The sequence below is a fragment of the Dasypus novemcinctus genome, chromosome 3 (genome assembly GCF_030445035.2).
Source record: "Dasypus novemcinctus isolate mDasNov1 chromosome 3, mDasNov1.1.hap2, whole genome shotgun sequence".
Lineage (NCBI taxonomy): Eukaryota > Metazoa > Chordata > Mammalia > Cingulata > Dasypodidae > Dasypus > Dasypus novemcinctus.
The window spans coordinates 170,868,421-170,896,235 of record NC_080675.1 but is presented as its reverse complement, the minus strand read 5'-3'; the positions used below and the strand labels follow the sequence as shown (position 1 = coordinate 170,896,235).

Below are 27,815 nucleotides of genomic sequence, written 5' to 3'. Positions count from 1 at the left end.
CACCCTCCTCGCAGCCCTGCAGCGGCAGCGCTCCCCCCGGAGGCCCGGCGGGGGGCCTAGTCTCCCAGGCCCTTTGCGGCCCACGCCCCTCCGCTCTGCTCCTCCAGGTCGCCTAGTCCCGGGCCGGGTGCGGGGCACGGGGGGTGCGGGGCGAACCCCGCCAAGGGCTCTTACCTGCGCGCGGGCGTCGGTCCGCAGGAGCGTGGTTTGCGCTTGGGACTGCGGGGCTGGGAGGCTCCCACGGGCTCGGAGCGCGCCGTCCCCCGCCTCGAGCCCCCAGACCCTTCGGTGGTCCCGAGCCGAGGCGCCGGGACCAGGGGACAGGCGCCGCGCGGGCGGGAGGAGGCGGCTCCTGCGGGGCGCGGTGGGGCGGGGCGGGGGCATCTGCCCGGCCCCGCCTGGGAGGGGACGTGGGAGCGATTATCCCGGAGAACAAAGGCGACCGGGGAAGGCGCCCCCCCCCCCCCCCCGGGGCCTGGCCCTGAACTTGAACTTGTACTTGACACTTTGTCCGGAAGGTGGCGAGGGAGCTCGTCTGAGCTGGGACGCGACTCGTCTGTCACCTCCCGGCTCGGGAAGGGGGTGAGCCCGCCGGACCCCGCGACCCGAGGGGCCTGGCCATCCCCAAGCGCCCCCAGGCCCCAGCGTGCCTCAAACCGCCCGGGCGTCGAGGGTCCCGGGGACCCCGCCTCCCCCGGGGGGCCGAGCATTGACGAGGCTGCTGGATCTTCACCCCGAGGGCGATGCCTGGGCCCCGAAGCCCCCCTCGCTCCCACCCCACCGGGGCCGCCCGCCGCCGTCGCAGCGCCGGGCCCGCCGGATTCTCTGCACGTCGCGTCGGCCGCCGCTATTCAGCCGCTAATTGAACGTTAATGGCAGGTGCGGATGAGGTCACCGGAGCTGGCTTTTCTCACACATTTTTCATGCAAATCTGCGAAACTCTAAACAAATTTGAATAAAAAGCTCTTTGTGCCGCGCACCCCCGCCCCAGTCCTCTCCCGCCCGCCTGGGCTCCAGGCTCCTCCCCCGGCCTTGGGGCCCGAGCCGGCTGCCGGGCGGAGTGCGGACCGCAGGGGGAGCCGGGCGCCCGAATAGCGCCGCCTGCCGGCCGGGGGCGCATACCCCGTCCATACGCGGCCGGGGCTGCTGTGGTGTGGGGTGCCGTGTGGTGTGAGGGCTGGTATCGGGGCTCGGCCTGCCTGTGCCGGCGTTCTGGCCACACGCCGTCTCCCCGCACCTGCGCCACATTGGGCAGCTTACTCGGCCTCACTCACTGCGCAAATGAGGAATAAAGATAGTGCTTGGCGACGCATAGGGATGTCCGCGGATGAAGTGATTTAGGACGGGAAAAAGCATAGACCCAGATCAAAAAGGTGCTGATTATCATCCTGGGTGGAAGGGGCTTGTGCAAACTGATCAATGCTGGGATGAAAGCATGATTGTGACTTTTAAGATTTTTTTTTATCTATTTATTCCCGTTGGTCGTTCACACTGTATGCTGTCTGTTCGTTGTGTGCTCTGTTTCTGCTCATTGTCTTTTTTTTGGAGACACAGGACCTCTCCCATGTGGGAGGGAGGTTGCCCAACTACTTGAGCCACATCTGCTTCCCAGTGATGGTGATTTTGCAGCATACATGAAGAAATTTGCTAGGGCCTTTCAGGAGATGCCTGACCCCTTGAATCCCATTCCGGGCTTCCAGATTAAGAACCCCTTGGGTGACTGGAGCTCAACCCCGCTGCTTCCAGCTGCAAGGCTTTGCATAGTTCTTAGCCTTTCTGAGCCTCCATTTCCCAGTCTGTAAAATGGGATTAAGTGTTATGGGGTCATTGTGCGAATTAAATGAGAAGATGCTAGCGGAGGTTTATGAGGGGAGTATTCGTTCAGTCCAAAACCTCCACGACCCCTCTCCTGGAGGGCAGCACTTACGAGCCTCACCCTCAAGTTCAGAGGTCGGTCTTGGGCTGGCCTTCCTTGTCTTACCTGGAGCTTCCAGTAATTGGGAGACAGGCCTTCCAAGGCCTCCGCGGGACCCATCACAGCCCCAAGACACATGAGTTGTCTTTGCAAGTGGCTGTGCCTCCCTTTCCTCACCCATGCCCCCCAGGAAAAACTGACCAGAGACATGGCAGGCTTTGCAAAGTCCCTTTATTGAAGCAGTGGGCTGGGGAGAGAGGCGGGGGGCTCACAAGACACGAAGAGGCCCTTCTCCCAAGACATGCCCTAGTCCTGCCTCAGGACCACCCCAGAAGATCCACTGGCCTTGGGAGAATCCCAGGCACTCGAGCTACTTCCATGCAATCTCCCATTTCTGTGTCTCCGGGCCTCGGCCTGCGCAGTGGCCCTCCTCAGGCCAGCCTCTGGGAAGCACTGGGGCAGACTTGGGGGCATTCTCCTCTTCCTAACAGGCCTGTTCAGATTTGGGACCCCAAAGAAGTGGAGTCTGCAGGAGAGCAGGTTATCAGCAGGCCCCATGGGCGGGCTGCACCCCGTGTCCCACCTCCCACCAGGTGGAGACCCAGCCCCGCCTCCAGGGCTCACCCGGGCTTGTCTGGACTGCCAGGACTACATCCTTGCCTCCAGGCCTCCACCTCCAGGAAGGCATCTGAGAAAGGCATCTGCACCCGGGGAACCCCAAAGACAAAGTCCCCCATCTGTATGAGGCTCTGGAATCCCCCTGCCCAGTGCATGGCTGGGCACACAGCAGGAGAGAGATGACAGGCCCCAGGAGGGGGATTATTTGAGGTGACTTTACAGGGGAGGGTTAATGTCATATGTGAGGACTGGCAAGAAGGGGTTTACAGGTTTGGGGACTTCCTTTAAGTGGCCAAACCAAAACTGGATGGTGTTGGGTTAGGAGTAGAGACTTGAGAGTTAGAGACTTGGTTTGGAATCTCGGTTCTGGCACTTACCAGCTGTGTGACTTGAGAATGTAAGTTAGCTTTTCTGGGTCTCAGTGTCCTCATCTGTAAAATGGGGGTACCAGTGGCCCCACAGTCCTTGAAGTTATGAGGCATCGCTTGATAAAGCCCAGAGCCCTCTGCACATGCTCTGATGTAATGTCTCTTTCGTCTTCTCCAGCAGTCCCACAGCTGACTTGGGGTGACTGTCGCAGCCACCCAGATTTCCAAGGCCTTTCTCAGGCCGACAGGTGGTGCTCACCTGCCTACCCCCACCTCTGAGCCTGCAATGGGTATAGTCCAACCCCACCCCTCCCCTCTCTGAGGCCCCGTGTCACCCCTCAAAGACACTTTCCAGGCCGTTTCCTCTCGGGGGTGGAGCAGGCAGGGGCTGCAGTTGGCGCTCTGTGCACTGGGCAGGGCATTCAGCCGTGATGGCTCTCTCCACACGCCCCCTGCTTATGCAAACAGAGCCTTTCCCAGGCCGGCCCCCAAAACAATAACGCCTCCCTGCCCACCTTGGCCCGCTGCCCCATGCCACCCTCGGGCTGGCTCCAGCTTCCGAGGGCCCCTCCCCCAAGTAGGCAGCTCCCAAAGACAGAGGGCCAACACCCACCCTGTGGGAACAGGGAGCCGAGCCCCCTCAACCCTTCCCACCAGGGCCCTTTCTCTGCCCATCACCTGCCTAGGGGCCCTGGCCAGCCAATCTCTCCCACTTTGGTGCTGGAGAAATTGGAATGATGATACCCACCCAAGCGAGATCCAGAGTTACGAAGCCTGCTCCTTGGTAGGTTTTTAATTAACCATAGCAGCCACGAGGATGCTGATATGTGATGATTAGGCCCGAAAATGGCCAAAGGCAGAGATCCCCGGTGTTTCTGGAATGCTTTTCCCTGCGACATCATCACCGTTCTCTAGGAGCTCTTCCCCCAAGTTGCTTAAGAGAAGTTAAACCTATGAAATTAAACAGCCTCTTTAAATTTTTAAATTAAAGTATTTCACAAGCATGGAAAAAAACACGTAACAGTACAGCAGAGTGCCTCCCTCCATCCCCACTCCCCAGAGGGAGGCTTCTAGTACATCCTTCCAGAAACCCTCCAGAGACAAGCATACTTATGGCTTTTAAATACCCCAGATAGATTAAGCTCTATTGCCTATTCACCCACCAATATACACCAGCCAGCCTTCCACACCAGTGTACAGAGCTACATTAAATTACAGCTGCATAGTATTCCACAGCAGGAATGGACCATAGGCTCGCCCCAATTTCTTTACTCTTAAAAAGAAGTGCTCCAATGAACATCCTTGCACTTACTTCTTTAGAAACTTACAAATACCACCATAGAGTAAATTCCTAGCAGTGTGAATCATTTGTGACAAAGTAAACATGCCTTTTACATTCTGACATTGCCACACTTTAGCAAATGTTGCATAACAGTGATCAGGAGTGTCCAAAAAAAGATGCACGATGGTGCAGGGGCATGAAGACAGCAAGGCAGGAGAGCGTACGGGCCCATCCGTGGAGCCTGCCGAGAACAGCACTGGATTGGCCTGTTGCCGAGGGCAGTGCCCAGTGGTTTCCTCCTGTCTGGGCCTGTGCAGGCTGGTGGCCTAGGGATGCCCTGGGCCAGAGGGGAGTGGGGGGGCTGATGGGGTGCTGGGAGTAGAGGGCGGGCCAGCAAGGCTGGGGCGCCGCCTGAATGGCTTCCTCTGCCCTGCCCGGTCTCCTTGGCGGGAGCTTATTCAGGGGTCCTTGGGGAGGAGGTTGGGCAAGAGGAGAGAGAGGGTGTGCGGTCCTCACCAAAGGCACCCGGGAATGTGCAGCAGGAGGGAAAGCGAGCAGGGGAGGGACTCATCCCCGGGAGAGATGGGACGTCAAGAACCCCTGACTTCTGAATAGGGAGTCTGCCCTTGAACCTCGCTGGGCTGCACCATTCTCAGGCACAGAACAAGGGCTGAGGCTCGCCCGAGCCCAGCTGCACAGGGCCGGCGGTGGATCATCTCGGCCGCGTTGACAGCCGGGGCCTTTTCCCTGCATAGCTCAGCTCTGCCTCCTGGCTCCCCTGGCAACAGCACAGCGGCCTGGCTCCTGGGTCCGGGCCCTGCCTGCTGTGAGCCGGAGGAGGGAGCAAGAGGAGCACCGTCGGGGACGACAGCTGGGACAGGGCGGCGTTAACTCCTGGAAGCCTGGAGCGCCAGCTCTGGCAGCCTCCCCGCATCCTGCCCCACTGCCTCTGGGGTGGAAATGTGGACAGCGAAGAGGTTCTGCTTGCCAGAGGCCTGGCCGGAGCATCCCACAGGCCGGCGAGGTGAGGACGGCGCAAACGGCGGAGGGGCCCTTCGCCAACCGGCCAAAGGCGTGGGCCCCTGCAGGAAGGAGAGGGAGGGCAGCCGCCTCCATCCTGGTCCCTGGCTTCCACGGCCGCAGGATGGTGACCGCATTCTCCTGTCCACGCGACTTCCCTCTTCTGACCGCGCTTGTCCTAGGCCAGCTCCGGTCTGTATTCCAGGCAGTGACCTTGGCAAGACCCGTGATTCCGGAGTGTCTCCATTTTCAGAAAAGCTGAAAAGAGGCTGTCCCGTCACGCTTCCCAGGGCCATCTAAAGATAAGAGAAAGAATGCGTGAGCAGCAGCGCTGCACTCTGGGGAGGGTGGTGGCCTATAAATCTCATTCAGGTATTATTAGGCCTGGAACCAGGTACTGCTGCTCCCTGGAGATGGAAGGGGCTATGCTGGGGGAGGAGCATGCCCGAGGCTGTCTCAGAACCTCCAGGGCAGCGCAGCCCTCAACCCCAACACAAGAGGAGGAAGCACAGCGGTTTATGTCTGGGGCCTCTGAGCCCTCGGGGTTCAGGTAGTACCAGCAGGTGCGAGAGTGAGACCAAATAAATTCAAGGCACTTTACCGATATTATTTCTATGACTTACTGCCACTTTATGAGAAAGGCGTGGTTGCCCTCATTTTAGAAATATAGAAACTGAGGCTCAGAGAGGTCAAGGACCTGCCCATGGCCTGCACTTGTGTCAGCTGTATGGGTGGCTGGCAGGGGGTGCCAGGGAGTGGGGCCAGGCACCAAGAAATAGCATTTCCCCCATGAGATGGCTTTTCAGAGCTTGGAGCTTTTGAGTCTAAAGGACCTGGCCTGAGGGCGAAGGACAATGGAAAAGAAGGCAACCAGAGCTGGGGCTGGGGGCAGACCAAGCTAAGACTGATGCCCTCTGGCCAAGTCTTGCTCCAGAGCAGGTCACTTCCCAGTCTGTGTCACTTGCCAGCAGCAAACTGGGTTTTCGTTTTTGTGGCCAGGGCAACTCCAGGTGAAGGTGCCTCCTTGCTTCCCAGGGCAGCTTGCAGGGGACAAAACTGGTTGGGTTTCCCATGAGCCGGGAGGAGGAGGGGGGCGGTTCCCTGGCAGGTGATGGAGGAGGAAAATCAGGAAGAGCTCTCCGATCATAAAACGGCAGAGCCAAGGGGAACCTCGGGCACCAGCTCAGCACTGCTCTCCTTCCAGGTCCAGAGGAGGGGGTGGCTGCCCAAGACCACTCAACAGGGCAGGGCTGGGGGCAGGTCCCTGATGCCCAGCTAGGTGGGGGGGGTTGCCTCCCGTGCCCTTTTCCAGGCACCTTGGGCCCTCGGGGGCAGGGCCTTCACCCAGAAAGGCAGAGAGAGAGGCCAGGGAGAGGAAGCCACTGTCGGCACAGGGCCCTGTGTACCGAGGGGTGTCCAGCGGAGGTCTCTGGAGGCCTGGCCTTGAGACCAGCGGCGCCTTCCTCGCTGGCACACTGCACGCCCATGCTCATATCCACGGCCACACGGCGGGAACTACACACTTCTCTGGCGGATGGAGAAATGGAGATATGGGGTGGGGGAGCAGAGAAGGGATGGGCCCCTGGTCCCGATTCACAGGGATTTTGTGAGGAGCCAGGAAGGAGGGGCAGCTCCAGGGCACGTGGGGAGGGGAGAGCCCCCAGGAGAACCCCACCCCACGGAGCCTAGTGCGCTGAGCTGCAGCCGGGCCGGGCTGGCCTGGAGGAGGCGGACCTCAGCTCCCTGCCCTCTGCTGCCAGGACCTCTGCCGGGCCATGCCGAGGTGCCCAGGCCAGGCAGACCTGACCCTCTCCAGATGCAAAGGAGATCCCCGCCCCCTGAGATCTCACCAGAAACTGCCCTCAAGGGAAGCCCAGCGGCTTGTTGACAGACAGACACGTGATAGAGCAGAGAGACACAGAGACAAGTGAACTTATTTTCCGCCCAGCTGTGCCCTCCTCCCTGGGATGATGGTTTGGGCCAACGGCCATGCTGCCGGGTGGGTGCCCGGGTTGGACCAGTGTTAAATCAAAGTATCACCCCGGTTCCCACACCCCAAACAACAGCCTTATTAAATGACCTTAAGAGGTTCAGCTCCTTCCTACCTAAGGAGAAGAAAGGGACAATGTACCCTTATTTAGTGCTTTCTGCCGGCCCCACACTCTTCCCAGCAACTAAGCGGGGTTATGACTCCCCTTTACAGATGAGGGTTTAGAGGCTCCATGCCATGCAGGGCCTACTGCCAAGTGATGCCAAAGCAGACCCTGCTCTGGGCCCCGGCCCACAGCTCCTCCTCTACCCCTCCTCCCCAGCCAAGACCACCCCATCCTGGTGCACGAGAGAAGCCTTGGGACCACCGAGGCTCGATATCCCACCTCTCAGGTGCTCTCAGGGCCCTGTCTGGCACACTCACTTAGTTCTAGAACCATCCCCACCCCCAGCCTGCCCCGAGTGCCTTTCTCCAGCTGACCAACTCACAGTTCGGCAGGACGGGCAGCCAGAGGGCCAGGGGCAGGGGGCGGTCAGGCAATAAAACCCCAGCCAGGCAGAAAGGGCTGGGAAGCCGTCATTTCGGGAACTCTCCTTCCCACAAAGAGCAAGGTGGCGCCCCAGCCCTCGATCGGGGAACCCCCACAATGGGCTGGGCCAGCCAGGCCGCCTCAGGCCCGGAACCGCGCCTGGAATGCGATTCCCCGGCTTTGCGTGACGCTCGGTTAGCCGAGTGCGACTCCTGAGATCCCCTGTCACCTCCTAAAGCCTCTGCCAGCCGCCCCCAGCACCATACTGATCGCCAGATTAAGGAGCTGAGCTCCAGCTGAGGCAGCTGCAACCCCGGGAGGAGCAGGCCGGGCGCTCCTGCCCGCCTGCCCCGCACCCGCCAGCCTGCCCCTGGCCGCCCTGCCCTGCCAGGCGCACGCTCTCACTCTGCCCTGCCCCGAAGCTCCAGCCTCTATACTTGTCTTCACTGTGCTTCAGGCCTCCCCTCCAGGAACCCAGCCTGGGAGACCAGCAGCCTGGGAGACCAGGAAGGAAAAGAGGTCCTGGAAAGAGAGGCAGAAGGATGGAGAAGGGGGACGGGAGAGGCGGCCAAGGTGGAAGGAGTGAGGGCACGGGGTGGGCCGGCTGGAGAGGAAGGTCGGTGCCTCGGCAAAGCCCAGGTCTCTCCTGCCTGTGCTGGTGTGCCGAGGTTAGGCTCCAGGGAGCAAGGCCTTCCTCTACCCCAGGAGGGAGCGCGAGACGGGGCAGGCGGGCCTAGGAGGCACAGAAGGAACCTAGGCTTAAAAGCTGCTCCCTCAGCAGTCCCTGAGCCAGAGGCACCCCAAATCGCTGCAAGCAGACACAGGAAATGCAGCTCTCTTCTGTCTGTGTGGGGTCACCAGGACTGTAGGAAAGGAGATGCCCTCATTTCTTCTGTGACGGAGACCCACGGGGCAAGAACTGAAGTTTTTGCACAGGACCTTTTTTGGACGGCAAATGGTCCCGCGCTTGGGCTTGGATTAACCCGGAAGCCAGGAGGAGAGGGAAGGGACAGTGGGGCTGCGCAGGGGAAGGCCGACAGCTAGACCCCTGGTCACTGAATCCCAAAGCCCCGGCCCCTGTGTGAGAGGGGTGACGCCCCAGGCCTCCGGCCCTCCGGAGGGGCTCTGGAGAAGTGGCGACTCTTAAGGCACAGCCCCCACCTTGGCAGGCATCCTGCCCCTTCCCTGCCCCCCACCCCAGGGCCCGCAGGGGGCGGCCAGGACATACCCAGGTCCCCGGCCAGCAGCTGCTCTTTCAGCTTCTCCTCTGTGGCCACTGCCAAACTCCCTTCTGCTGCACCCGGGTCTGCTTCCCACCACTGCAGGGGCGGGGGCAGGAGAAGCGCCCTGGCTGCGGGAGGGGGGCTCTGTAAGGATTCGGCCACCTGCGCTGTTTCTCCTTCCTCTGAAAACACAGGCCTGCACTCTGCAGTTGCAGGTGATGAACTCCTTCCTATAGCACTCCCTCTCCCCCTAACCTCAATTCACTGGCCCCATTCCTGCCATCGAGCTAAATCAACACAGGTTTGAAAGGGGCACCGTCACAAGTCAGGATCACGGACTTTCAGCACCACGAAGGAGCAAGAGAGCCATGACTTTCAACTCACTCATCTTGCCAATGCGAAAACTGAGGTTCGGGCCGGGGCCTCGGCTTTCCCGGGGGTCACGTGGCAAGCCAGTGGCAAGCGCGCTGTCTACCAGGCCCCTGTCCTGTTCAGGGGCTCTGCAAGGGCCTACAAGGTGGGCTTCTCCATCATATCCCCAACAGGAGCCTGGCCCGACGGTGGGCGGCAGGGGTCTGGGGCCAGGGGAGGCCGTAATGCGATCAGCAGACTGGCCATCTGGCTCGGGGACGGAGCGGAGCCCAGACTGGCCGCTTCTGCTGCCCTGTCCCGGGGGGCCCAGTGTCGCGAGAGACAGACTGCCAGATGGACAGGCACTGGCCTGGGTCTGGGTGGGAGCCAGTGAGTTGCCCCAAGTCGAAGCTCACCAACTTTCAGGCACAGAGGGTGGGAGTGGAGAGGGGAGGGGGCAAAGCCAAGGCGCCCCGACGGGCAGAGCAGCGGAGCGGCGGGACGGGCCAGCCCAGGTGTCCCCCCCCAGGGTCACAGCCTACCTGGGGGCCCAGCTGCTCGGCTCCGCAGACCCCAGGCCGCTGGCCAGCCACAAGCAGAGCTCCTCCCTGCAGCGGAAAGGCAAACACATCTCCACTGGCACCTTCTCAGACATGCATGCAGAACTAATTAACATGGGAGCCGGGCGGGCAGCCGCCAGCTCCACACCCTCGAGCCCACGCAAACAAGGCGAGCCCTTGTCCAGGGGACGTGCACAAAGCTTTGTTGCTAATTTAGGCATCTGTCTCTGTCTGGTCTGGTCCTCCTGCCTGTGCTGGGGTTTTTCCCAGCCCCTCGGACAATGCTGGGAACAGGGCCGCCCGATCCCTTATTCAAATCACACTGGGGACAATGGGCTCATTGTACAGGCCACAGAAAAGGGATGCTGGGGGGGGCGGTGTAACAGGGCATGGGGGGAGTGGAGAAGGGGGTGTGTGTGTGCAGGAAACAGGAACCCAGGAGAGTGTTTACTAACACAGCCCCTGCAGCTGCCTTGGGCCCCTTCCCTGCCTGGCTGGGAGCTGGGGAGACGAAGGCGGGGACTTGGCAGTAGGGAGGGGACCCCGAGTGGATGGGGGGACTTTTTAGGCTCAGCAGATACCAACTCTAGCTCTAACCTTCGTCCTGTTGATCTCTCCCACCTTCAACCGTCCACAGTCACCTGATTTTCAGAGATTGGTTTGGGGGTGGTTCTTTCCTGGGCCTTAGCAGCCTTGGGTGCAGACCCGGCTTGCAGCCGAGGCGGGGCTGCGCAGGGTGGGACCTGCTGTCTCAGCCATTGTCTTCAGGCTGCGTTTCATTCTCTCCTCCTTCCCAGCTAATAAATTAGAGGGGAGATGGTGAGCTGCGGAGGGACAGGCTCCCCACGGACGGTGGGCGGGCGGGCAAGTCTGCGCGCCCGTGGCAGATGGGGCTCTCCCGGCGGCTGCTCACACCACACCTGGTCAGACACGCGCATGTAGCCCCGCACAATGGACAGTGGGGAAAAAATAATACATAAATAGATATAAATTTCCCGAGGTGCCCGAGGGGGAAGAGCTGGGGCTCTGATGTGCCCTCCCTCCTCCCAGCTCCCCGGCCCCCCACCCCTGCGCCTTGTCGCACCGAGCGCGCCTAGACAGGCCGACCTAAACAGACACACACAGCCTGACAGTGACACGCAGACACAAAAAGAAACACACACCCCCAGAGGCAGCCCCAGACACACACTGCGACAATGGTGTAATGAATGCAGGACGCTGAGAGCATTCAGGCCCAAGCCCGCCCCGCTGGCCGCCCGGCCTGGGGTGGCTGAAAGGTTACGGAGGGGCTGTGAGCCGGCCCCCCCAGCAACCCCCTGCTCCCGCCCATCCTCCAGAACGGCTGATGTCTACACAGGAGGTGAGGCCAAACACCACTTCAGGCACCCGGATGGAAGCAAATGCCTCCTGGGACAGAAAACTTTGCCTGAGACTTTTTTTTTCTTAATATTTGAAAGAAAATGTGCTCAAAAGCCACCTTAATTGCCCTGCATTGCGAGGGGACGTGTCCGAAAGTTGGGGCAGAGTGGAGCCTTGCTGGGGTGGTTTCCCCTTGCAGCAGAATCCAGAGATTGGGGTGATTTCCTCCTGTTGTTGAAACAACTTGGAGAACAGCAGCATAGGATGAAGAGGAACAAGATGATTAAAATCTCAGAGCCTTTAAAAGGTGCTTATGGGGATAAAGGAAAAGAGGAGGCTCCCTCTCCACTGTCCCAGGAGTGGAAATGCATTAGGCTGAACCATGTGAAATTACTGGTATCTGACTGTTTTGGCCCTCCAAGAAAGGAATTTCATGTGGTTCAACTTAACAGGCAGCTGGTTCCAAGAACTACCAGGGGTATTTTCCCTTTTTTGGTAATATCCTCCTCAAAGGTTACTTTCTTCCTGAAGAAGACGAAGAAAAGAGTAAGCAAAGACCCAAACCTCCGCTGACCGTCCATCGCGGCCACGTCCCATGGACAGACCTGTGAACAGCGCACACGTGGCACGCAGCAGGGATGGGCCCAGGACCCACCTGTGGACTCCTGCCGCCAGGGCCTCCTGCTTCTGCCTTCCCCATCTTCTGACCCGGGAGCCCGTCCTGGAGAGACAGAAGGAACGTGAGAGCAAGAAGAGCATGGGAAGTGGGGCAAACACGCTCCTGGCGCCTCTGGAGGAAGTCTCTCCCGGGCAGTCCCTTGGTTACCATACTTACAGCCAAGCCGAGTCAATGCAGCTGACATTTATCCAGTAAGCCTCCTCCAGGAGATCCAAGCCCGAGAAGCCAGAAGGGGGTGGAGGGCCCCAGCACTGGGAGGACCCACTCCCCACCAGCATCTGCTCATTCATTTGTCCCATGGCTCACTGAGGACAGGCAGGGTGTGCTATAGAACTCGGAGTGCGCTGTATCTTCTTGGCCATCACCCTCGTTGACCTAGCAAGGGTTTCCCAGGGAAGGAAAGGTCCCAGGTCTCAGAAGCAGAGGGCAGAGCTGCTGTCTTGCTGCCTGCTTCTCACGGTCCACGCATGCTCACCTCGCCCATGGACGACAGTGGGCCGGCCCATAAAGAGGCTGCGAAGAGGACTTCCCAAGTGTCTCCTGGTGGCTGAGGACCTGAGGCTCCCTTCAAAGGTCTGGAGCCACCGTCCATGCGGCTGGGGGTGGCGCAGCCCCTCCTGTGTCCCTGATAAGTACTTGACCCACAAATGCTAGGTAACTTCTAGAGTTTAATGCCTTAAAAAGAATCACATAGGGAAACGGACTTGGCCCAGTGGTTAGGGCGTCCGTCTACCATATGGGAGGTCCGCGGTTCGGACCCCGGGCCTCCTTGACCCGTGTGGAGCTGGCCCATGTGCAGTGCTGATGCACGCAGGGGGTGCCGCGCCGCGCAGGGCTGTCCCCCGCGTGGGGGAGCCCCACGCGCAAGGAGTGTGCCCTGTAAGGAGAGCCGCCCAGCGCGAAAGAAAGTGCAGCCTGCCCAGGAATGGCGCCGCCCACACTTCCCCTGCTGCTGACGACAACAGAAGCGGACAAAAGAAACAAGACGCAGTGGGTGGACATAGAGAACAGACAACCGGGGGAGGGGGGGGGGGATTAAATAAATAAATAAATCTTAAAAAAAAAAAGAATCACATAGACCTCCATGTGAAGAGTCAACTGAGCAGTAGTAACAAGATGAAATCTGCTCAGCCTTCCCATTCTGGAAGGTTAGCGGGGGCATAAGGCCTGCAGCCTCGCGTCCGACAGCTCTCCAAAACTCCAGCTCTGTTGAGGGAAGGCGGCTGGACCCCCCCCCACCGCTAGCGTACATGCAGGCCGGCCTGCCAAGCGCTGCGTTCGCGATGCAGGCTGAGCAGGGCCAGGCGAAACTCTAGTCGTGGTGCCCCAAGTAGGAGAAACTTCTGTACATCCAGACGTAAATTATTATTTGATTGCATTTAAGATGTTCCCTCCCAATAGCACACGCGAATAGTGTGTAACTGCTCTTGATTCCTAAGAGCAAAGCTGTTTTCTGTGTTGTTGTTTTTTCAACGAAGAAAATCAAAGTGAGATGTCACAGTTCTATGTAGAACCAATGGAATCTGGAAGCATTAAAGCTCTAGCTGAGGCTAAATGACAACTTAAGGTCACCATAGGCAGAGCATGAAATGCCCTCTGACCCCTTCTCCCAGGCTCTTGGGCATGGAGAGGGGCTGGGAGAGCAGGAAGCCCCCAAACTGATGCTGTCGCACCCCCAGTGCCCACCACCCCCTCCTCCCTCCACCTGGCCTTCCCATTCTGGATGGACAGAGGAAATCCCCATGTCCGCATTACACAGGCTTACAGCCCCGGGCAAGGAACTGTGGTTTTATTCTGTGTCCCTAAGGCCTATGTCCCGTGCCTGACACAGAGTGAGCGGTCAATGAAGGCTGAATTAATAAATGGATGTGGTAGGAAAAAAATACCGCCTGGCACGGGAACCCGTCCAATTCCTGAGCGCCACGGTTCCCTCGCAAACTGAGAAGCGGCTCCACGGCAGAGCCTGGGGATGCCCAAGTCCAGGCCGAGTGCCATAAGAGGTCTGAGGGCCTGGGGCAGGTGTGCCTGCTCAACTCAGGTGGCTGGCCAGCTGCCTACCCGGCCCACCCATCTTGCATGTGGTGGCCTGACCAGTCCCCTTTGCCTACCCCCCACCTCCATCATTCTCAGCCTCCACCATCCCACCTGACCTTCTGGTCCCAAATCTCTGTCCCAGCCCGAGGATCCCTCCCTGCCCTTCCCTCCCCACCTGGGGGCCTGTGCTCAGGAGTGCTCCCCCGGGGCGGGGATGCTGTGTCCCCCCTCTTCCCAGCCCAGAAGTCCTAGGATTGACATAGGAAGCCTCCTCTGACGACTCCACCCCAAACCACTTCCTTCCCCCTTGGCTCCCATGGCCCGAGTCAGACAATTTACTCCTTGGATGTGTGCTGCCTCCGGCTGGTCAATAGCTGGTAGAATTCTCTGCTTCTGGGGCCAGGGAGCAGGTCAGGGCTTTCTCTCCACCGTGCAATATATGGATGGTCCATAAACCATGACTTATGGTCGAGGGACTGACGAGCGGAGAGCTGAGTCCAGTCCTTTGCTCTCCACCGGCGCTGGGCCTCCCCGCACCTGAGAGACGCAGCTCGTCCACGAGACAGTCAACTGTGGCACAGCCTGTCTGGGTCATACATCCTCAGGTGAGGGCAGTGGGCCCTCTAATGCTGGGAGCAAATTGCTATTTCTTGAGGGCCACAGGGAGATAGTACTATCTTCAATTTTACAGATGAGAAAGCTGGCTTAGAAAGAGAGGTGGGGTGGTATGCCCCTGGGCAGACAGACCCCAGGCCCACTAGGGCCGCTGGCCTCTGCCTCATGCCACCACCATCTCAGAGCTGCTCTAGTAGCAGAAGGGAGAAGAGGGGACTAGCAATGGGTAAAGGAAGCTGGAAGCTAAGGGGGAAGGAGTGCCCATAAACCTGAGACCTCCTTCTCTTTCCTCTTGGTCTTCCCAGTGCTCCCTGAGGCAATGACGCCTCCTGAGTACCACTTACTACCTCTCCTGATGCAGAGAGAGCAGGGCTGTACAACCAAACTGGGCAGACAGGAAGAAGGCCTAACATTCTCTGCTATAGGGCAAGACAAGGTAGCACGAAGGGGGTGGGCCACCCACTGCTCCTCCAGAGGACTGGGCACAAGCTCGGGGGACAGACATTACAGAAAGCAAAGGCCTGATGTCACCCTGCGCAGCTGCAATCCTTTGGCTCCACAGGCAGGCTGGTAGGCTTGGGCCAGGCCTGTGGCACACAGCACAGCTGTGATACGGACAATTAAGAGCCAAGCCAGGACTTGCCTTCTCACCTGATCCCAGCATCCCGCCGAAGCTACTTGGGGCCCAGTATAAGGCCATCCCACCTGCATTCTACCAGGCGTACTGACGGCCCAAAGCAGGAGATGCCACAGAGGCATCTTCTGGGATCCCCAATGAGTTTATGCTGCTCCCCAAAGCCCAGGCTGACTCCTTGGAAGACAAGGACCCACTGGGAACTCAGACTCCCACCTACCCAAGGGGATGTCGCTTCTGAGACAAACCCATGCAATCACTGAAAGGGCATTTGGCTGGGAAAAGAAGAGCAGACCCTAGATTACATCTGCCACTCTTCTGGCTCCCCAAGAGAAGGATCTCCAAGGAGATGGAGCAGGCAAAGTATCAGCACAGAGCTGGGCACAGCTATGTGGACAGTGCACGGTTCCGTCACCACGGCTGATCCTGACCTCCTGGCTGCCCGTGCCCACCTCCCAGGGCCATGTGAGGAACCACCATTTCAGAAATTCAAGATATACTGGAGCTGGATGGCTCTTAATCCAATCCAGTCCCTGGTTTCCACAGCAGGACCCTGGAGCTCCTGAGAGGGGCCGGGGGCTGAAGGCAGAGCTGGACCTGCAGCCAGGTGTGGTGGGGGCGAGAAGGGCTGAGCAACGTCCCTGTACCCTCTGGCAGCAGGACGAGCCCAACGCCTCCCCAGAGAATCTCTCAGAAGACCCAGGCTTGGCAGGGAGCCAGGGCAGGAGGCTGCTCCAAGAAGACGCTGGCCCCGAGCCAGCGCGCATCCCAGAAGTTCCAGCTTGCAGAGAGCAGCAGAGGCCGAGGGGAGGAGGGGCAGCCAGGAGAGGGGTGCCAACGAGCAGCCCCGGGAGGGAACCTGCTTCCAGTGGGTTCAGCGCAAACCTGGGAGGCACGGCTGGCACCCTATGCCTGGTGGCTTTTGTACATCCAGGTGGACTACGAGATCACTGCCGGGACACGGGGTAGGCGTCCCACCCTCGAGACAGCCCTGCCACCCACAGCTGTGCCCATAAAAACACCCCTGGGGCAGTGCTCAGCCTTCATCCGCCACTCTACGGGCTGAAAATGGCTTCAGGGCCTGGTCATCCCCCCAAGGCCTGAGCTGGGGACCCCACTTAGAGGGCTGGATGTGGCACCCCTATAGGCCCCTGAAGGCCTGAGGCTCCCCACCTGCAGCTCCGTGACCACAGCAGTCCGAGTGGCCGCGTGGCAGGGCTGGGATCTCCTAGGATCTTGACCAGCACGAACAGAACATGAGTCCAGCAGGAACATCACGGGAGCAGCGTGTGGAATTTTTAAATGTTCTAGGAGCCACATGAAAAAGTAAGGAGAAACAGGTCGAACTAGCCGTAACGGTATCTTTTATTTAAGCCAATACTGTCATTTCAAGGTAGCGCGTGAACCACATTCCATGAGACTTACAGACAAGGAGGGGGCCCAAGTGTCTGCGAAGAGGAAACCGGGGTAGAAAGGGAAGCCCCAGACTCCATCCTCACAGCGGGCCCATCAGCCTCGCCTTCCAGCCTCCGGAAAATTCCTTTTGGCGTGGTACGAGATAGATTATTTTATGATTAGTCCATTTCATGGCAGCTGCAACATAAACCTATTAGAAAGAGACAAACTGGAGAAGAGCAGAAATGGATAGACTTGACATTCCAAGGCTAAGGAACAAAGAAAGGCTCAGGCAGGCGGTTGGGGGAGACCACCATGTCACACCCAGAGTCCCAGCGAGGACCTGTTTGCGCCGCCCCAGATCGGGGCCGCCTGGCTCCCGCAGGCCGTAAAGACCCAGGCCCCAAAGACCCAGGCCCCAGCACCCGAGCTGGTGAATTTTCCGCCACGTCTCCCTGGAGGAACTACCCACAAAAGCTCCTCTCTGCTTTAGAAGGCAAGAACAAGTCGTGCATTTACCCAGTGCCTCCAGTCTCCTTACTCCGAGTCGCCATGCCAACACACAGTCATAATTACCGAGGAGCGCGTCGAGAGTGGCAGCATTGACAAAGCCACTACATCAGGGCCTGTGAGCTAAGCAAGGTCAGGCTCCTCGCAGCCCCCAGCTTCCTGCCCACTTCCTTTATTCCACTCCGAGCCATCTCTTCCCCTTCATTCTCTCTCTCCCACCCAGATGGTCTCTGATTATATTTTCTCTGCAGAGAAAGGCACCACTGCTCCGCGTATAAAACACTTTTATAGCAATTAGGAGACAGGTTCTCCTTTGAGTCCCAATTTTAAGTTGTGGGAAAAGTCACTTGAACATCCAGGCCTCAGTTATTTCGCTGTGAATGGAGAGAATATTTTGGACACTGCCTATTCAGCAAGTGGTTGCCTGCATTTAATTTGCCCTCTAAATTCAGGGGCTGACGTGTTGTCTCGTTGACTCTGAGCTCTTCTTTATGATCAGCACCGGCGGTACCAGAAGCTCAGGGAAACAAAAGAAGGTTCAGCTCAGAGAGGGATTGGTTCTAATACCCCAAGAACAGCAGGGCCTGTATCTACCCGCCCCCCTCCCCAGGAAGGAGAGAAATCTCAGAAAGGGAGCCAGGAACAGCTGAATGGTGGGCTCTATCAGATTATAAAAAGATGAGTGGGATGGATGAGAACTATCTGGCTAAGTGACAAGCATCCTGAGGCCCCCAGCGAGAGACAGGACATGCACCCATTTAAAATGAGAGGTCAGAAAAAGGCAGCAGACAGCCATCACCGGAGCCCTACACAACAGCGCCCCAATTTCAAAACACCCAGTGCACCAACATCTGAACTTACAAAGGAGATAAATTGGAGGCTGATGATTAGCATCACAAAATGATTATTCCCTTTGTAAAAGGCTTCACTGCAGGACTGCTTTAAATAGTGCATTTAAACCATGATCTGATTTGCTAAATTCGATTTATACACATCTACTGCCTAAGCTGGCGTGCGGCTGTATTTACATGTCTCCCCCTGGCACAGAGGAGGGGAGAGGCCAGCCATTATTTGGGGCCTTTAATCCTTACAGACAGTAACTAATCTGGGGAGCTGAACCCTGTTTTTCTTCCCCAGCTGGGGCTTTAGCTGCAAACCGGCCTCAGCTCCCCACCCTGCTCTGCCCCGGCAGATCCTGCCCACAGATGAAAGTCAGAATTTGGATGGGATCTGTTGAAGCCTTTCGAACAATAGGGGCTCCCCACCAAGAGGCAGACCCCCACCCCCACCCCCAGGGACAGCACCCTTTTGGTACAAATCTCCAGAGTTACCTGGTGAGTGACAGGGTGACTAAATTTATTCAGCACCTACTGGAATCATTGCCAGAGGTTCACAGGCTATGCTGGGAGCCATGGAAATTTACTCATCTGAGCCACATTCTGGAACTTGTACTGAAGCAACAAGAAACAAACCTGGGCAGGCACAGAACAGCTGGCTCTCCAGCCCAAGAAGAAAACAGGAGAACGGGTCCACCAGGTCTAATGGCAACTGTGCAGGTGCACTAGGAAATCCACTTTTAGTTCACCCGAAGGGACCTGCAGGTCTTAAGGACAGCATGGACCACTGCCCAAGGGAGAAACCCACGACCCAGCCTGCACCTTTGCCAAAAGAGGGCAGTCTGGGGAACGCATGGGCTCAGGGGGCCAACATTTGAAAAAGGTGAAGTCACCCCACAGAACTGTGGCCAGGGCCTCCTGCATCACCATGCCAGTCTCCTCAATATCGGAGATTTAGCCTTGAAGACAGGGCCACTCGTTTATCATATTTACAGATACCCACGATGATACGCCCAGCCCAGCAGTAGGAACTGGGCGCATCAGGTCTGAGGTGTTTAAGAATGGGGGACGGAGGGGATCCCTAGGCCACAATCAAACCACATCCCTGCTGCGAAGCCCACGAAAGCCTGGGCATGAGAGGATGGGAATGAGCCCAGGAGTCAGGACACTTGGGTCCCAGTCCTTGCTCAATTAGTTAACTGTGTGACCTGGGGAAAAATCACGTACCCTCTCTGGGCCTGATTCCTCATCTGTGATATGAAGCAAGTGACCTACATAATCACCCAGCTTTGAATATTTTCTATAAATCTTACACAGGAAATACATTCCACCTCAAAAAATCCTGACAAGCTTCCTTTTCAGAATAAGGTTATAAAACAAACCACCATGTTTTCTTCTTTGTCTTGGCTGCCAGGAAGCTCAGGACAACCACAATATTCAACCGTAACATCTATTTTAGGCCTGGGCTTTGGGCTAGGAGTTGAGAGGGGCTGAGTACGTGGATGGGTGACGGAGGGTCCTTATAGGTGAGGTAGGACTGTGCTCGCTTCGGCAGCACATATACTAAAACAGGTGAGGTAGGACAGTGGGGGCTTAGCTTCAGGAAGGGCTGAGGATAATCTTAGCCCTTTTTGATGGGTGAGACCACAGCGATGCACGTGTGTTTGTGTGTGTATAGGCATGTGCGGAGCCTGTGGCTAAGAACTCAGGCTTTGGGGTAGAGAGCCTGGAGTCCCCATCCTGGCTCTGCCACATCCTCGCTGTGGCCAAAGTTACAATACAGTAGTCATCACCCTACTTGTCGAGGTGAGGCCCAAGGCAGGCATGCGTGTGAAGGGCCTAGCACCCAGCCTGGCACCCAGTGGACACTCAACACAAACTGGCCATACTGGAGTTTCTAGGTCACGCTCTACAAATGCAAGTGCATGGGACCTGCCTTAGGGCAGCGGTGGGGCAACTGGGCAGGTAGAAGCAGAGGAGGCAGCGGTGACTGAGGTGAGGGGAGAGTTGTGGAGACTGTTGAGTGGGAAGAGAGCCTGGAGGCACGTGCTCAGCCTCAGCACCCTGGCCTCGCACGCCCTGCTAACCTTGCTCAGGGACCACACCCAGCCCAGGGGAGCCACAGCAGGCTCGGGCCTTGAGGTTTCCAAAAACAAAAAAGCGGGCATTAGCCGCGCCCCTGACTTGCCTGGGAAATAAAAGGCCAGACTCCAGAATAATGTCATTGTTCTCGTCTCAGGCCCAGTCGAGGGAGGCGGCCACCGCCCGACGCCCCTTTCCGCGCCGGGGACGCGCGGGCCTCGGCGACGGAGGGTCCGGGAGGGAGGCGGGAAGGGGGACGCGGGCGGCCGCTCGCCGGGCCTCCCGTGGTCATTAAGGCCCCGAGGGCCCGCCCGCGGCGCGCGGCCGCACGGAGGCCACCGGGCCCGGCGCGCTCGACGCGCGTCCCGCCCCCGTGGGCCGCGCGGCGGGGAGAGCTCGAGGCGGGGCTCGGGGCCCGGCGACGCCGCGACCTACCTCGTGCCCACGCAGCCATCTTGCAGCCGCAACGCGCTCCTCTCAAAATGGCCTCCCGGCCCCGCAGCGCGCCCCGCCCGGGCCGCGGGCCCCGCTCTCGCCGCCCGCCCCGGGCGTGCCAAGCGCGCGGCGCTCGGTGGCGCGGCGGCCCCCGGGCTGTGGTCCCTTCTGGGTCCGCAGGCCGCGGGCCCGGCCTGGGGTGGACGAGGAGTGCATGCTTAAGAAGTCTTCTCGCGGGGCCTGGGCTCGCGCTACCCCGCGGCCGCCGAGGCGGTGCCCGGTGCGCCACTTTCAGGGGCCCGTGAAGTGGGGCGCGCGGGCCCGCGCCCCGAGTCCCTCGGAGGGCAGCCGGCGAGCCTGGGTGGAGGGGACGGCGACTCCGCGCCTGCGGCTTCTGCGAAGCGCCCTCGGGGAGAGCCTGGGTGGCCCAGCAGCAGCTCGGCAGCCGGAGCCAAGAGCCAGCGTCCCCTGGGCGCCTCCTGCGCGCTCCACGCCGGGTCCTGCCGGATGAGTTCACAAAGCACAGGCTCATAGGTAGACTGTTCCCCCATTTCACAGATTGGGGGTGGGGGTGACACTGGTGGGCGGCCTGGGGAAGACTGGAGTCGCCCTTCGGGTGATCTAGTTGTGATCCTGGAATCTCCCAACCTCCTGGCCGCGGGCCCGCCCTGTGAGACGCCTCGGCTCATCGTGGGGTGCAGGCAGCCAGCTCTTCGTCGCGCACCCGGGCTCCGATACTCACCTCTCCCACGGCGCGCCCTCCTACGAGCCGGTGCCCACGGCGAGTTCGTGCCCGCGAAGCACGCGCCGAGCGCGGGCGGGCATCGCGCAGAGGAGGGCGCTGTCTGCGGGGGGAGTCACTGTAAAACAGAGCGAAGGCATCAGGCGCCCCCCACGCCCGCCGGCAAGCGCGCCGCGGGCCCCTCCAAGGTGATCCCGCGGTCCCGGGGCCGTGGGGGCGGGGCGCCGCGTCCTTCAGGTCACGACCACGGCCCGGCCTCCCGGAGGCTGCTTTGCCCTCCGGGCGAGTCAGTCCTGCCGCCCAGGACTCAGGAAGGAAAACAGGTGGTGGCTGAGGGGCGAGGAGGTACTCCAGCCTGGCGGGGAGTTCCGGGGCCAACGGGCCAGGCGTCCAGCCACCCATATTGAGCCGCCCGGGGCCGGCGCCAGCACCCTGGTGTCCCGGCCCACTGGCGTGAGTGACCTTCCCGTAGCTCTAAGCCCGAGCTCGGCGAGATGGGGCACCTGGACGCACCCGGTGCTTCACAGAGAGCCGCCGGTGACCGCCCCTGGACGTCAGTGACTCCATTCCACAGCGCCGCTGGAGCCTGCCGGAACCCGGACCCTGGGCCATTTTTCTGGGAGTGCCGGCTGTTGGAAACCCCACGGGCCTCGTGGCGGCGCCAAGCCCATCCTGATTCTGGTTCCTTCAAGTAGCTAAAGACTCGTCCCCTACCCCAGACCCTCCGTGCCCGTCACCCCCCTGCCTTCCCTCCCTGGGCGCTCCTGGTTCTCCCACTGTGGAACCCAGCAGGCATGGTCCCCCTGGGGGAAGAAGACAAGCCGGTCCTCCCTTCCATGAGACGAGCACTGGTGCTTTCATTTCGTCTCCAGCGGGTGGAGTTTTGAACTTCAGCTCCAGACATACACACGACATACCCAGCTTGGAGAACAAGCTGCGCTTTTCTCAGCGCCCACTACATGCAAGGCACTGTGATTTGTGTATTTTACTTAAGTCTCTCATGACCCCTGGGAGTGCTGGTATTATTATCCCCATTTCACAGATGGAGAAATAGACGCCTAGAGAGGTGGTATAACTTGTCAAGGATACGCTGAGTTGTAAAGACCAAAGCCTCAGAACCCGCTGCCCAGCAGGCGGGGGCACCCCGCCCCCCAGCTACTGTCCCTGCTGGAATTGGGTTGCTGGTTTGTTAATTCAGTCCAGGACAGTCGGGGGTCTCCCAGCCTAGTGCCTCAAGTCAGGAATTGTTACTGCTAGTGGAGAGGCCACGGAGGTGAGCCTCCTGCCCCCCAGTTTCCTGGGAGGCGCCTGGGGAAATTTCTTTCTCCAGCCTTTCTGGACACCCCAGAGACATTTCCATCACTCTTTACTCTGGTTCCGCGGCCTTGGGGGAAACTGATGGAGGCTCACACCAGCCAATAATCCCTTCCTGATTTTTAAAACCCAAGTCTACGCAATCCAAGAAGCAGGCAGCCTGTGTTATTATCAGGATAATTCCAAGAAGGAGAGAATGGGATGCCGGGGCACAACCCCAGGGACGACCCGAGGGGAGTCAGGAGCTGGGAAGGAGAGCTTTGCAAGGAAACGCCCCTCTCTCTGGTTCCCTGGCAGGAATTTCATCCCAACTGCTAGGCTCTTAGCTCTCCCAACCTTCAGGCTGAGAGGTGCTTTCTCTTTAAATGACGTTAATGTGACGTTAATCTTTCTTTTTTTTTTCAATGAAACCTTTATAAGAGACAGCCTCCATTTAAAAAATTATGTACACTGGACCCGAGGTGAAAGGAAAAAGAAAAAGGAAAATGGGGGGAAAAAATGTTTGGGCTTTTTCACCTCCCCAGACTGCCTGTAACCGCCAAGCAGACTTGACCCTATAGGTTGGGATGGGGATGGTACAGCCAGCCGGGGGAGGCACGTGGGAGTGATGAGGTGGGGGTGGGGGCAAAGGTCTGAAGCCAACTCTTCAGAGGGCAGGAGAGGCCTTTTTCCAAATACACCCAAGTTGAAAGTGTGAGTGCAGCTTACCCGGGAGGGCGGCCACGGTGCCCTAACCACCGTCCAACCCGTCTCCACCGGGTCAGTCCCCACCCCAACAGGAGCCAGAAGGCCTGAGAAATGTCACCCGGTGCAGAAGAGAACAGTGACACACAAAGAGCCAGGTCTGGCCAGAAATGGAGGCAGGCAGCTCCACTCACAGCAAGCCCCTCCCTGTTCAGGGTGGTGGGGGCGGGGGCGGGACAAAAACTAGGTTGCAAGCCGAGGCTGGGGGTGAGGCTGACCGCTCTGGCGGCACCTGCACAGATGGAAAGGGAAAGGAAGTTCTAATTAGCACGGAGCCGTCACCTTCCATTAATAGCTCACCACCCCGCTCCTTGCTCCTGCCGGAAGCCTCCGAAGGCAGCCAAGTTGGAATGTGTAAGGCTCACCTGTCCCTGGCTCATTAACAGAGCTTGGGGGAGAAGGGGGGCTGTTCAGGGGGAAGCCCAGCCCAAGCCAGGACCCCCAACCCCACACCCAGTTTAATTACAGGTCAGACTTCTGGGCCCACCCAAGAGGAGGGGCAAGTATTGAATGCAGGTCCAATCCCACTGTCAGCCGCCGCCATCTCCTGGACCCACCTCCGCCAGGCCTCCAGAGACACTGTTCCCTCCAGACGCAAAATAAATTCTTGAAAAGAAAAGGGTCCTGATGTATATTCCATTTACATGGAGCTCTCTGTAGGGAAAACGGGTCTCTAGAGAGAAACATTAGAATGGTGGGGTGCAGGGACTGACTGGGAAGAAGCAGGAGAGAACTTTCTGGAGTGAAGGAAATGCTATAGGATTTGGGTGTTGGGTACCTAGGTGTGAATGCATTTGTCAGAACCTATTAAAGAACTGTACGCCTAATTTCCATTTCTCTATGTAAGTTAGACCTCTGCTAATATATATGGGGGGGGGTGCACACCTACACACGAGGTTCTTGGCCCATGACTGATATCTCTTAGCCTGCCATCGTGCTGGGGTTAAGTAAGGTTCACACCCTTTTCCTGGGTCACCGTGGAGAATGGGGGCCAGAGCAGATGGGGGAGTGGGGCTGTGCACCTCACCAGCACAGGCCGGCTGGGTGGGGGTGGAGGTGGGGAAGGGCTGAATTGAATCAATTAGCCGCAGAAAACTTCAGAAAAGAAGCCAGGCGCCTCCTAAAAACAAAGCTCACATCTTAATCCCCACAGGCAATCCTCTCCATTCCCCTGGCCATTCCTCAGTCAACAAAGAAATCCCTCCTACTCCGTCCACACCTCAATATTCATTACGAGCCTGCATTCCAGTCTCCCCAGTGCGCTAAGGACTGGGAACCCAAGCGCAGATCCTGGAAGGTTTTCTCTTTCTCTCCACATCTCTTCTCCCTCTCCCAGGGCAGTCTATTCTTTCTCTCTCCTTTTCTTCAAATCAGTGAATAAGCAAAGCCAAAGCAAGCAAACCAAGGCCAAGAGATCGCTAACTCTACTTTGTTCATTTATTTTGACATGTGCAGTTTAGTTTTAATTATTTATGATAATACTTCATAGTAGACGAGTAAATGTGCCGGGGTATATTTGGTAACAGTAATGAAGTCTGCCTAATAGGAACCTTCACTCAGCACCCCCTGCCTGGAGAGCTGCCTGCTGGAGAAGTGGGGTGAGACCACCAGTCTGTGGTAGGGGTTGCAATTTTTTGTAGGGGCGGGGGGTGGGGAGCTTAATGGCTTTGAGGATTAGCAAAGGGGAAATCAGCCCGATTCTAGAGAAGAGGCACACATGCAAGCCCATAATCGTGTGTCAGTGTGGAATGTGTGTATTTAAAACACTGAAGAGAGCACGCTTTGTGATAAGGAGGCCCGGACATGCACACCCCACATGCATATTTACACAGGAATCTCAAATGTGCACATCAGCAGAGGCCCAAAGAAATTAGGCTCTGGGCAATTAAAAATGGAAAGAAAAATGGAAAATGTGATATACAGGGTCCTGTAACTCTTCAAAGTACCTTCCCCCTATTTAGCATGTGCCTCAAATGGGCAAACATGGGGTAAAATCTGGAAGATAATAAAAAAGGGTTTCTTTAGCTGATGATTACATAGCAATGTGCCCTTCACCACACACTGAAGCATGAAAAACAGGTGTCAGTCAATGCCCTGTCTTCTTCAAATGGGGGCTGCTTATTAACAGCCCCCTTTCCCCACCATCCTTACCATGACATATGTAACATAAGCATATGGTTCTGTATACACACATCGTATATGTGTATAAAAGAATGGGTATGCTACGAATACGAATGTGCAATCATTTGGTCCACATACATTGGGGGGGGGGTCTGGTGCCCTTCTGGATCCATCTCCAAAGCAGTTACCAATTATCTACAATAATGATGGTCTTGTCCTAATAAAGCATATTGAGACATAGTTTATTAGGACATTGAGTCCTAATAAAGCATATTGAAACATAGTTGGCCCTTTTATTCTTTAAAAAAGGAAAAAGACAGAAAAGGACCCAGGTCTCCTGTGTTCATCTCTGCCTTGCCGCCAGGCTCCGAGATACTTAGGGACATTCCTAGAGACGGGTATGGGTTAGCTTGGCACCGGCTGTCCTGCCTGCCTCCAGATAAGAGTCCAGGATTCTCCCCGAGTCTAGAAGCCCAGGTTTGGTCTAGCTGCTGGGCCGAGGCCTATTAACTTGGCCACTGCCGGTTTCTTCTACTGGACAGCAGCAGTGGGCGAAAGTGAGGCCTCTTCACTTTTACACCTACAAGCAGGGTGCACAACTGATTCGGAGGAGGGGGCCTTGCCCATGAGAGCTAGTCGCCCACCGAGCCGAGTCTCTAGAATCTGCCTGCTCTGAGCACCCAAACAGGAGTGCACTGGCGATGCTTCACGACCACTCCTCACCCTCCATGCGCCGGGATGCCTTTGCCATTAGAGCGGGGTCATCCGCTCCCCCGCCTGGCCCCAAGCTCCCCGAACCCTTCTCCTCAAAGCTGTGGCCTGGCTCTGGCGTGGGAAAGACGGTTTGGAGCGTTTCACAAATCCAGTATCCCCTTGAACCAAAACCAATTAGCCTGGCCCAAGGTCCTGTCATTGAGGCCCTGGCCCTCTTTTCAAACCCCTGCGGCTCAATGGCGGTGAGGGGCCGGCCAGTGAATGCCGGGCCCACTTAAAGTGGTGCTTAAGCCGGACCCGGCTGGAAGGAAGGAGCCAGCGCTGTGGGAGCCACAGCGGCCCCTTCTCAGAGCCACTGACCGAGGTTTTGTTCCAGCCGCGGCCCCCACCCTGGCTCTGGTTGTAAGAACTCTCCCTCCTCTGCGGTTCCCAGCTGTCTGGCACCGAGCTGAAAAGCTGGCTCTAGGAGGCGGTGAGACGCCTCAACTTGGCTGCCCCGGACAGAACGGGCACCCCGGGGCTCAGAGACTTGCCCTGGCAGTCCTGCCCTCCCTGATGGGGGGGAGTGCTCACATGGCCAGAGCATCCACTGGGCGCCCTTTCCACAATGAACCAATCCATGCAGCCCATCTTACGGACAAGACTACTAAGACTCAGAGGGGATGTGCCTTGCCCAACGTCACAGCACTGAAGAGCAAGGCCGCTGGGGACGGCCTCTGGGGGCTCTTGAACATCCCTTTCAGACGGTGAGAGACATAGAAGAGGGTGAGAGGTAAGAAGGTGGAGGAGTCCTTGAGCCCGGAGCAGAAAGAGTCCGCCGGAACTCCCCTGGCCTCCAAGACCGGAGGGAGCCCGTCTTCAGGGACTGGAAACTGGTGGCAGAGCAGTGCCCCGGACTAGCCCAGGTCCCCACCCAGGCCCCGCCCCCGCCATCCCTTCTCCCCTCGCCCACCCAGCGGGAAAGCCCCTGGACAGAATGGGTGGGAGCGGGCACGAGGAGCCACCTCCGCCCTCCAACTCTCCCCCAGCTGTCCCCACCTCCCCTTCACACCCGACCAGGCGGAGGGAAGGCTCGCCCTCGGTGATGGGCGGCACTGCCAAGGCGCCCTGGCCGTCGCCATGGTGACGCGCATCCCACCCTAGGCTAGAGCTGATTGGTCACTCTAAATAGGACAGCGGCGAGGGGGCTAAAGTCCGCGTGGGATGGGGCTCGGAGGTACCCTGCCCCACACGCGCGCTCGAGAGATGCCAAGGGGGAGAGGAAAGCTGTTAAAATGGCGCCGTGGCCTCCCCGGGGCGCGGGCCTGGGGTGCGCACGCCGAAGCCAGGGCAGGCTCGGCTGCGTTCCCGGCCGCCCCGCCCGGCCCCCCGAATCCCCCCCGAGCTGCCCCCGCGGACCAGGGCCCACCTCCTCCACTGCCTGGGCCCTGGGCGCCCCTCGCCCCAGCTGGCCCCGCCGTCCCCGCCGCACGTTCGGGCTGGCCGAGCGCGGCGCGGCGGATTAGCCCCGCGCCCGCAGGCCCGAGGGCGCGGGGCGGGCGCGTTTCGGGGGTGCGAGCGCGGGGCGAGTCGGCGGCGTCGCCTCTAATCCCGGCGCTGCGTGTGGGAGCGGCCGGATCAGAGAATTAGCGCTGTAATTTCGGATTAGTAACGCTTGCTAAATGAGCGTCTAATTCCGACCCTGCATGCTTTTAAGCGTCGCCACCGGGCCCTGGGAGGCCTCCCGGCCTTGCGCCCTCCGCGCT

General features: G+C 58.6%; 1 protein-coding gene across 5 annotated transcripts in view; it reads right to left on the bottom strand.

Annotated features, from left to right (window-relative positions):
• Positions 1 to 2,129: 2,129 nt before the first annotated feature.
• The window catches only part of LOC101417831 (uncharacterized), a 35,582-nt gene continuing 9,896 nt past the window's right edge, over positions 2,130 to 27,815 (bottom strand). The window contains exons 1-5 of one of the 5 annotated variants that reach the window (XR_009185186.2): positions 9,839 to 10,169; positions 8,951 to 9,073; positions 6,610 to 6,730; positions 2,540 to 5,499; positions 2,130 to 2,441 (exon numbers count right to left, since the gene is read on the bottom strand). Coding sequence is in view for 4 of the 5 variants with exons in the window: in XM_004455210.3 (XP_004455267.1) it covers positions 5,071 to 5,499; positions 6,610 to 6,730; positions 8,951 to 9,073; positions 9,839 to 10,077 (912 nt within the window). In the remaining variant the exon portion in view is untranslated. Of the gene's footprint in view, positions 5,500 to 6,609; positions 6,731 to 8,950; positions 9,074 to 9,838; positions 10,170 to 11,870; positions 11,937 to 12,050; positions 14,186 to 27,815 lie in introns of those variants that run through there. The other 4 variants (XM_071214367.1, XM_071214366.1, XM_004455210.3 and 1 more) reach the window with 4 other exon arrangements.